At 35.6% G+C, this 11,151-nt stretch overlaps 1 protein-coding gene across 1 annotated transcript; it reads left to right on the top strand.

Annotated features, from left to right (window-relative positions):
* Positions 1 to 4,009: 4,009 nt before the first annotated feature.
* LOC116108358 (scarecrow-like protein 15) lies at positions 4,010 to 6,121 on the top strand. The gene has a single exon (XM_031394609.1). The coding sequence runs from the start codon at positions 4,194 to 4,196 to the stop codon at positions 5,817 to 5,819; it is 1,626 nt and encodes a 541-aa protein (XP_031250469.1). The 5' UTR covers positions 4,010 to 4,193; the 3' UTR covers positions 5,820 to 6,121.
* Positions 6,122 to 11,151: the final 5,030 nt, after the last annotated feature.

Below are 11,151 nucleotides of genomic sequence, written 5' to 3'. Positions count from 1 at the left end.
CACCGCGTGCACTTGTAGCCTTAATTCCTAAGTATTTGACTTATTTTATTCTTCTTCTCTTAAAAATTACTTTTCCTTTCAACGTTAATCATGTCTTTTGCTAAAAATATATTTTTTTATTTTTACTGCTAAAGACGTTAGCTTAATTAGTATAAATCGGATCTTTCTAGTGGATTTTTTCCTTTTCTTTTTGCATTGAACTTGTACAATATATTGTCGTTCTCAAATATCATGCTCAAAGTGGAAGAATATTATGTTTGAAATTATGTTTATTTGATTTTGTAGATAATTAAATAGAAATTTACATAAAAGAGCAAAAGAAGATCTAACATGATCTCTTAAGTTCGAATCTCATTGGTAAAAGAGTAAGTGAAAAATCTAATATAATCTCCAAAGAAAAATATCTAACACGGTCTTTAAAGTTTGAGTCTCATTAAAGGTAAACGAATAAGAGGAAGATTTAACATGGTCTCCTGAGTTTGAGTCCCCACAGTTGCTAATAGGGATAGCCATTAGAGTTCGTATATGATACGTAGTTCTAAGGTCTCGGGAGATTAATTGAGATGCGCACAAACTGACCTAAACACCGTGATCATAAAAAAAAAAAATTGCATAAAAATTCTGGTTTAAAAACTAATATTAGTGCCTCTTTGTAAAGCCTTTTAACTTCTTTTTGTACCTTATTATTATTAATTACCCTCCATTGACCATGGCATCAAAGAGGCTTTTGCATTGGCCTTTACACGTACTAGAACTAATGATGATATACTCAAAATAAAATTTTCATTGATTCCTTCTTATATTAAAGGATTGCCAACATTTAGATTTAGTGGCATTGGATCCCTTAAAAAAATGGGTTCACACCATATAACTATAAGATATTACTTTTAAAAAATATAAAGTATGCCACCAATTTTTGCAAAAGTAGAGTATATTGAACATATTAAGCAATGACATAACATTATTTATGTAAGCTTGATTACGACACGAGTTTTACAACACATTAATATAATTAAAATAAAGAGTAAAGTATATGTTTCTAGATATCGGATTTAATATCTCATAATTATTAATTAATTAAAATTTCTTGGCTGAGAGCCTGAGACTGAGAGTGAAAAGGGTTTAAAACATCTTTTTGTATGTGGACAAGCTTTTATCTTAAAGGTGGAGATAGTTTGTTTCTTTCTAGTAAATAAATGGACGGATGGATTTTGATTTTATCATCCATCCATCAATCAATCAATCAATAATGCAAAATATGACCCTTCACCATTTCAAGATCAAAGGAACTTATTCTCTTCTTCCTTTCTCTCTCTCTTGTCGTGGCCATGGGCAAAGGCTATCCTACGTGGGCGTGTTTTTAACGCGCTGACTATACATGCATATCCGACAAAAGCCGTCCCAAGTGGGTCCCTAACAAAAGACATATCCATCCAATCATATCACACTTACGGACAACCATGTGAATTTTTGGTGGGTCCCACTTTCAGCACACGTCAACAACAATTCTATATAACCTTTTTTTAAAAGAAATTTTTTAACTTTTTTTTTTCTTTTTCTTTTTTTAAATTTTTCGTGTGAACCGTTTGGCGATTCTTGAGTGAAGAGGTAGGGGGAGAAGATCAATTAAGATTTTTAGTGAATTATTTAAAAGATTCTGATTTTGATCTATTTGGATTATTAATAAGAATAATCACTTTGGAGATTTATCTGATTATTAATTTCAGGATCTTAAAAAATTAGTTGAGATATACGTAAGTTAGTCTGAACATTCTCGATCATTAAAAAAAAAAAAAAAGATAATGAGAGATTTGTAATTGAAATATTTAGGTACCCACTAACTTTTAGGGATGATCCAACGATGGATACTCGATCAACTCTTTTTCTCTTTAGGATGCATCTCATCTAAAAAAATCTTTACTGTAAGCGTAAATTCAAGAGAATATTTCAGTAAAGATGTGAAATGGACCTGTTAGGGTTAGGGTTTCTTTTTTGCATTATTTAGTAAAAGGAATAATATATTTTCATATCTTTCTATTTTAGTTTTTCGTAAGTTTAACATTATTTCTATTATTCTATACCCTATTTCTATTTGGTTAATTAATTAAGAAGTTTAATAAAGTAGGTTCTAAGACTGGTCCATACTGTGAAAGTGATGTGACTACAGGGAGAGGAGGTGGTGTCTCTTTCTTTTAGCTTTCTATTAGAACTTTAGCGGGGCCTGGTTATAATGGAGTTGGACCAATGGAACTTCAATGGAACTTTAACGCTCGCGCTTTGACTTGTTTGTCGTTTACTGCTTGAAAACTACATTTGTGGCTTCTATTAGGTTGGAACTCTATTATTTTTTAATTTAATTTGAATTATTTTTTCATTTCTATTTCTGACTTATTTTTTCATTTCTATTTCTGACTTATTTTTTTAGGGTTCTGAATCGTCCCCTGTTTCTTTCAATAGGGTTTGGGATAAACAGGGTCTCTTTAAAAGAAGACAAACCAGACCAGTGTGAATGGCGATCAAATTTGTTCGGATCTCTATCCTTCCTCCTGTATACTCTTGTATCATGTGTGCAATGGAATCATACAAAGTGTATTAAAATATATTTCAAGTGATTTGACAAAATCTACTAAAGTTATTTGAAAGCATAAATACTAATTAAAAAGAGTAAATGACATATTCCTACCCAAGATTTGACGAAATCCTAACTTGATACCCCAGGTTATATTTAATCCAGATTATCACCCTTAAAGTGATAGAAAAATATTTGATGTAACGGTAAAGGGGTAAATTCGTCATTTTACATGGGCGGCATACGTTAGCAGATCGCCGCCTCTAACAATCCTCCGACCCACGTTAGCAGACGGTGTCCCCGACGTTTTTTGCCTTTTTTTCGGCGATTCTTCCACCCAAAATCTCCCTTGTCACCACCATTTTAACCCTTATCCTCCCTTCTACAAAACCATACCCTTTACAACCCCTCATCACTCGCTGATCGCTGGCCATGGCAGCCGTGACATGAGACTGGTTTTTGTCAGTTTTCAGCCGTTTTGAATGGTGACAAGCCCAACCACCACCACCATTTGACTCCTCGCATCCTCCCCTACAAAACCTCTAACCTTCCCAGCCACGACAGCTCACCGTTTGCCGTACACCACTTCACCATAAAATGACTGATGAGCACAAACTCTCGGCCGACAAATGGCGATGAAATGGTTGTTGGGGACATAGGGGTTTTATAGATTTGGAGATGGTGGTTGCAGTGATGGTGTCCGATTGGATTTTCGTCGTTGGAATCGATCGGAATCCGACGACGAACATCGAAACCCTAAGCCTAACGGCGTCGACGATTGGAGGGGCCAATGAGTCGGGAACCATAGGAGTTTTGGACGACGGACTACAGGGAAGGTGATGGAGGTGACCAAGGGGTTTGACGGCATCGAAAACAACCCAGACTGGGCTGTTTTCGACGAGGGTGTGTAGTGACTGAGGGTGTTTTTGACATAATTTGAAAATAAAATGGTAAGTTTATAATTCTACTAATTTAGGGGTTAAAACATAATTTATTAATTTAGTGTTAAGGGCATTATGGTAATTACACCCTCTAAACCCCCTAATTGATAATATTGTTATTTTAAGGGTGAGAATCTGGAATAAATATAATCTGGGTACTAACTTAAGATTTTGTAAAACCTTGGGTGGGAATATGCCCTTTACTTAATTAAAAATTTGAATCCTAATTGGATTTGGAACTATTTCCATTTCACCTCACATCGTCTCTCAAATCTTCAAGAAGAAAAATCTACTTCATAATTATTAATTTTTGTTTTAAGTAAAAATATAAAATTGAATATTGTTTGTTTGATGACGCAAGAAAAGGAGGCCCTACAAGGTAGCTAGCTGAGCAAACAAAAAATGAAACTGCGAATCCCAGAAAGCAAAATCAAAGCAGTGACGTGAATTAGAAGCTTCAAATGAGATAAAAGAGTAGTCTGACCCGTGTCCAACCATGTCTCTCATGTATGCCTTAATCCCATCTCCATACTACACCCCATGCACACACGCAAAGATAAAAAGCCCGCAATCATAACCATGAAAAGCCCCCCTCCCCACCATCTTAATTGCTCTAATCAACCACTCTATCCTTGTTTGAGAGACCTCCATAATTTTTTTTTTCTTTTTTTTTTCTCTTCGCTATGAGGGTTCCAGTTAAACCAACACAAAACAACAACCCAAAGCCAGCTTTTTTCAACACCTCAAACATAGCTCAAAACATAAGTTTTGGTACCAACCAAACTAACCGTGGTTCTAACTCATGCTATGAACCAACTTCTGTTCTTGATCTTCGCCGGAGCCCAAGCCCTGAAAAACCTGCCACTGCAACCGACACTTGCACCATTCAAGACCCTCCTCCCCCTGAGTGGGAGGAGCATGTCATGCGAGCCATGGACTGGGATTCAATCATGACGGAGCTGGGTTTAGATGATGATTCTGTTCCTACTTTCAAGTGTAATCCTCAGTTACCTCGCTGCGAGCCTCAAATTCAACAACAATTCACTGAGTTCACTTCTTGTCAGCCACTTGATTCCACTCCACTTCTTCATTCTGATTTTAATTTTAATGTTCCTGACATCAACCTAAACCAGAATCAAAGTTTTAGTAATTTTGAGTTTCCTAACAATTTCCAAAATACTAGTGCCAACTTGAACGTGGGGTTTGATTGTATAGAGGAGCTAATCCGTGCCGCAGACTGTTTCGACTCGAATGAATTACAACTCGCTCAGAGGGTATTGGCGCGGCTCAATCAAAAGCTGAAGTTACCGGTTGGTAAACCACTCCAAAGAGCCGCGTTCTTCTTCAAAGAAGCTCTCAACTCACTCCTCATCGGGTCAACTCGGCCAACTCGCCTCTCTTCCATTTCCGAAATTATACAATCTATCAGAGCCTACAAGGCCTTCAGTGGGATCTCTCCCATCCCCATGTTCACTCAATTCACTTCCAACCAAGCTCTTCTTGAATCCCTTGAAGGATCACCACCGTTGGTTCACATAATAGATTTTGATATCGGATTCGGTGGCCAGTACGCCTCTTTCATGAGAGAATTAGCTGAAAAAGCGCAGTCTTGTAATAAAATGATGAACCCGACATCTCTTCGTATCACGGCTATAGTACCTGAAGAATACGTCCCCGAAACAAGACTGATCAAAGATATTCTTATTCTCTTCGCTCAAGATCTCAGAATCAGGTTCCAGATCGAGTTTGTGCTTGTCCGTACTTTCGAAATGTTATCTTTCAAAGCAGTTAAGTTCATGGACGGTGAAAGAATAGCCGTTGTTCTATCTCCAACTATATTTCGGCGTCTAGGTACAACAAACAACGCTGTGGGGTTTGTCAATGATGTGCGACGACTTTCTCCAAGTGTGGTGGTATTCGTAGATAATGAAGGGTGGACAGAGTCTGGAGCAACGTTGTCTTTTAGAAGGAATTTCGTGAACTATCTTGAATATTACTCGATGGTGTTCGAATCCCTTGATGCAGCGATGGGTAGTGGTGAGTGGGCGAGGAAAATAGAAATGTATTTGCTGAAACCGAAGATAACTGGGGCGGTTGAGGGGGCATTGAGGCGCGTGGCACCATGGAGAGAGTTGTTTTCAGGGGCGGGAATGAGGCCGGTGCATCTGAGTCAGTTTGCAGATTTTCAGGCGGAGTGTTTGCTAGGGAGGGTGCAGGTGAGAGGGTTCCAAGTGGCTAAACGCCAAGCTGAGTTGGTGCTTTGCTGGCATCAGTGGGCCCTCGTTGCCACGTCGGTATGGAGGTGTTAGATAGGGGTAAAATGGGTACTTAGGTAGTAGAGTACTTGGGAGCAAATGGGGTGGAAAGGAATTTAAATATATTCCAACCAATTAATTTGTTTCGTGCTTGGTTTTTTGTTTCTTATTTTATGGCTGTTGACTGTTGTATTGCTAGAAAGAAGGTTGGATATGGATATTGCCCAAGTGTCTCTGTTTTTAGTTGAATTTTTTTTTTTTTGGGGATTAATGTAACGTCTCCTAAGTCCTAACCAAATGCATTTGGGGGAACTATCTATAAATATAAGGGAACTTCTCTAATTATTAAATCAAAATTCTTCAGTATTTTGTGCAATGGAAATAGCCATTGTGATGTAGCTTATAATTTTTTTTTTTTTTTTGGGTCACTGAAGGTGTTTGGTTAGTTTGAACATATCTCAATTAATCCTTAGAGGTCTTAAAGTTGATGATCGGATAAATTTCTAGAATGATCATCCTGTTAATAACCTACATGCATGGAACTTAAAACCTAATATATCCAAAAATCATGGACTCCTTGTTGACAGCAAAACTAAATATGTGACAGCAAAATCCCAATGTTGGTTGTAGCTTATAAATTCCTTAACATACAAAACTAAATATATGACAGCAAAATCCAAATTTATTCTCTCACATTAATGTATGAAATGATGCCTTGTCTAAGTGTGATTTCGTTATAATTGCTGATTTATTATTGATAATTACAAAAAAAGAGACAGAGGCCATACAATCTAATCAGGCATCAAAATAATGTGATTTATCTTTAAGTTAAATCATGACACAGATATTCTCCTTACTTTCTTCCCGTTAATGATTATCTGCAGGTGTTATTCACAATTACACCCCCTGAAAGTATCTATAAACCTTTGCCCCCAGAAAGTTCGGACTAGCTGTTTACGCCCCATACCTGGGTTATGAACCAATACACCCCTGAAGGTATCTACGAAGATATTTGCTCCCAGAAAGTTCGGATTTGCGACTAACACCCCCTACCGTCTAGTTTTGACGTTAAAGATGTGATGGAAAACCAAGTTTGATTATTGTAACCCATGACTTATTGTAGCTTGACCATTTTACCCCTATAAAATTATCATTGATGAAAATCTTAGGATTTACCTCAAAGAGCAAAGTGATGTAGCTAACCATTCTATTTAGTGCCTGCCACGAAACTGTATACCGTAACAAAAAATGTTCGATTTAATTTATGTTTAAGCATATTTTAAAATCTCAATAAAAATATATTTAAAATATTCTTTTAAAAATTACCCAATAAAAATTATGATAAGAAAATGTATTTTTTATAATATTATTTAATTTTTGTGGAAAAATATTTAAAGTTTTGTAGACGTAAAAATCTACCTGTACGAAAGGGGGGTCTGATCTCGTGAGGTTGAGGTCACTAGCGATCCGCTGCACTTGCACACGTAGAGAAACAAGTGCGTAAAGCGAACGGAAAACGTCAGGGTGGTGTTTGCCGTATGCACTACTACGTTCAAGTCAGCAAGGCTGAAAGAGACTAATTTAGTGAGGACTAGGGAGTAGAGAGGTTACTGAAAGTCTAGTCGGGGACTATGACTACGACAGTGATGTGTAGCTCTCAAGTAGGAGCTCCGGGTGAGAAGGTGTAATGTAATCTCCCTTCTGAGAGGGCTGACCCCTGCTTATATAGTGACTGTCTGGTCTCCCAATCCTGGTGAGAGTAGGAGTCCTCGTGTGATTCTGATACGAACCCTAGAGGAGTTAGGGCGGTGGTGAGTTGTCTTACCAGCGTTCGAATAGGAAGGTGATCCCGAACAAGAAAGTAATTTCGAGTAGGAAAGTGATCTGAATATGAAAGTGACCTCGAATAGGAGGTTGATTTGGAATAGGAAAGTGATATGTGGGGGTCATGGGCTCTGAACTCGCTCATAGGTCTAGGAAGTGAGCTGGGATTGGGAGGCCTGTGCCCAGATAATTTGGGCCGACTATATCTCGAATCAAATGGGCCTACACCGGGATTGGGCCTTGCCTCTTCCACACAATCAAGCCCGTTTTCCTATTTGGGCCAAGGGCAATTTTTGGCCCTAACAAGTTTACTATTATTTTTATTAAAATACTTTTATAGAATTTTAAATATTTTATATTTATAATTAAATATTTAATGTAAGATAACAAATATTAATTTAAATATAGTAAGTTTAGTGATTTTAAATATCAAATATTTTACAGGTATTTGAAATATATTAAATTTATATTTTCAGTATTATTAATTATTAAAATTAATAATCAAATATTGATTTAAGTATATTAATTTGATAATATTAAATATAAAATAGTTTTACGGAAATTTTCAATGTAGTATGTTATTTTTCAAATTTTGTTTTTAGATTATATGATGCAAGGCATTAGTATAATAATATTGTTGTCTTTAGCCAAGTGGTTAATAACTTAATATGTTTTGTTTAACTGATTATTGTGGTCTTGGTTCGAGTAAGCAGTGTAACATTTTAAGCATTGATAAATTGAACTTCAAATGTCTAAGTTACCCTTTCTTCCATCCATTTTAACGTCAAAAATAGACTGCAGGAGGAGTAAGTGACTATTTCAGAGCTTTCTGGGGGGCAAACTCTTCTGGATGCTTTCAGGGGATGTAATCGATAACCATAAAAAAAAAATTGTAGCCATGTTAAAGTTCAAATAATATTTATACAAGGATTACTGTATAATTATAAAAATACTGTATGTAATTATAAAAAAAACTTAGGGAGCATTTGGTTGGAGGTTATATGGGATTATTGGGGTTAAGTCATCTTATATTATTTGATTACTATGCTTGGTTGTCAAGTAATATAAGATTCTGATAATATTCAAGTACCAATAGTGGTTATTGTTAGTAATATTGGAGGTAATCTGATTATCTCAATTTTCTTAGGTATTGTAAGATTACTTGGATAATCTTTTTTATTACAATTTTATCCCTTATTAATAAAATTTTAAGACAATAATACCCTTATTTTTAAATTTATTTACATGAATCTTGCTTTTATCATTTCACCCCAATTAATTAACTTTTTGGACAAAATTACCTTTGAAATCAAAACAAATTTTCGTTTACCCAAGCCACCACCCCTACCCACCTGGTGTCGCCTGCCGCCAGCCAAACCACCGCCGGCTAGACCCGGCAAAACGGGCGGGTGGGCTGGGTACGGGTCGGGTCGGGTCCAAACGGGTACGGGTCGAGGTATACGGGTCCAAAATATTGGACCAATACCCTATCCTATATGGGTACGGGTGGACCCGCGGGTACCCGTTTTTTCCTCTCCAAGTTTTTGTTTTTCTTTCACCCCTAACAATTTTCAATTATAACAATTACACCCCCAAAATTCCTACAATTTTAATTTTTTACATTTACACCCCCTAAATCAACTACTGTAAATGCAATTCAATTTAGAATATAAACAAATAGGAACCAAAATAAACAAACAATAACATATAATACAAAACTACAAATACCAACCAAAATAAACAAATACATAATCGTTAATACACAATTACACATAAACAAACAAAACAAATCAATAAATTATAAATATCAACTAAAATAAACTAATATATAATCCAATATTCAAGTACAAACATTCTTAGGACAACAAATGTTCATCCCACAGTAGAGGTGATAGAGTCTCTTGATTCCATAGTCCCGAGATTAGTTAATGACACATCAAAATCATCATCTGAATCATCATTCACCTCATTATCTATAAAACAATGATCAACTACAAATATTAATACATGTAAATAATAAAATATATGAAATATTCTAATTAAATAGCACCAAAATCTAAAGCATTTTCAATCCTTGAAAACATCTTCCACTACTCAAACTCCTAGTCATTCTAAAATACAATTCAAAACTATCTAATGCACACCAATTTGGACACCCTTCTCCAGTAACTTAATTACAAGATGTTTGACTTTGACCAACAACTATGTTCCCATTTTAATGATACAATGGATCGATTTCTAGTAAAAAACTTGTACGAGAAAAATGTTAAAATCTCCAGCACATTGACGGTAATCATGCAGTCATCAATGTCTTTTTTGCCCAAATCATATTTCAATACTATCTACAACTCACTTGCATAATGAAGCAAACATAAAGTGATTAAAGGATTTACAAACTCATCCACAGAAAAGGCAAAAGAATGATATCCTACCATCCTGGGAATTGTGTGAATGGTAAACTATATTGACTCCCCAGACCCATGGCTTAAGAACAATCTCACCACTTAGTTTTGGAAACTGAAAACATCACCTCGATTTTTCAAGTTCAGAAGTTTAATTTAACTAAACAAGGGTATTAGTATCATTTTGTCTATACATATAACATTAAACATCATAAACCATTCATGCTTACTTTAAAATTAATCAATTATGGGCATAATAAGTGGATGAAAAAGAGAATAATGTTATATGGATGACAATCTACCTGTCCTACCCTTCAGGACTTTTACTAACGGCTATGTTTACCAATATGTTATCAATTTCCAAGTTTCAGAGAAGATGGAATCCAAACATAACTTTATGAGGACAATAAGATGCGGTCCATGCTATTATATAAGAACTCTGAATCCAGTTTAACTCCAACCCTTCTTCATGGAAATTTTTTTCTTCAACAGAAAATTTGATATTGAATTTAACTTAAACAGAGAAAGACTGTTGTACCAGGGACTTTTGAATCTTGTAAAAGGGATACTGCCATAAAGACACCTGCCCTGGCTTTCTAGTTCAAAATTGCTTCTACCCCTCCTTAGAATAGGCTTCTTGTCATCTCATATGCCATACAATGAAACGTTACCTCCAAAAATGATTTTGTTGAAGAATTCCGGAACAAACAGAATACCTTGTACAAATATATGATAAACAATTTTCTCAAAAATTCAACCTTTTAACTTATTTAACATTCCACTTTATATAGATAGTTTAGGAAGTTCCCTATCACAAGATTTAGAAGTTTCTACATCAATCTGCAGTTCTCATCATTCTCTTTCGATTTCCAGAGACAGGTTACTGAAAGAACACCCCCTGACCTGACTTTTTTCTTCCAGGTTGTGTCTCTCTCCTTAGACTAAGGCTCTTGCGTACCCCCCAAAATAAATATCTAAATCGTATAAAATGTTAATCAGGGATTTGTGCTCAATAATAGATCACAGATATCAAGTTAATAATAATATATCATCTAATAATACAAAAGGTGATTGAATAGCCTTAGCTTCAACATAAATATGTGATATCTATAGCTTTTTAGGGCATTATGCCTAACAATAATTTCCAATAGGAACTAGGA

This window comes from Pistacia vera, unplaced genomic scaffold (assembly GCF_008641045.1).
Source record: "Pistacia vera cultivar Batoury unplaced genomic scaffold, PisVer_v2 Contig1176, whole genome shotgun sequence".
Lineage (NCBI taxonomy): Eukaryota > Viridiplantae > Streptophyta > Magnoliopsida > Sapindales > Anacardiaceae > Pistacia > Pistacia vera.
This window is presented reverse-complemented; position numbering and strand designations above follow the sequence as displayed.

What these genes read in the sequence shown, in the direction of transcription:
- LOC116108358 (XM_031394609.1), top strand. Translation starts at nt 4,194, where the DNA reads ATGAGGGTTCCAGTTAAACCAACACAAAACAACAACCCAAAGCCAGCT.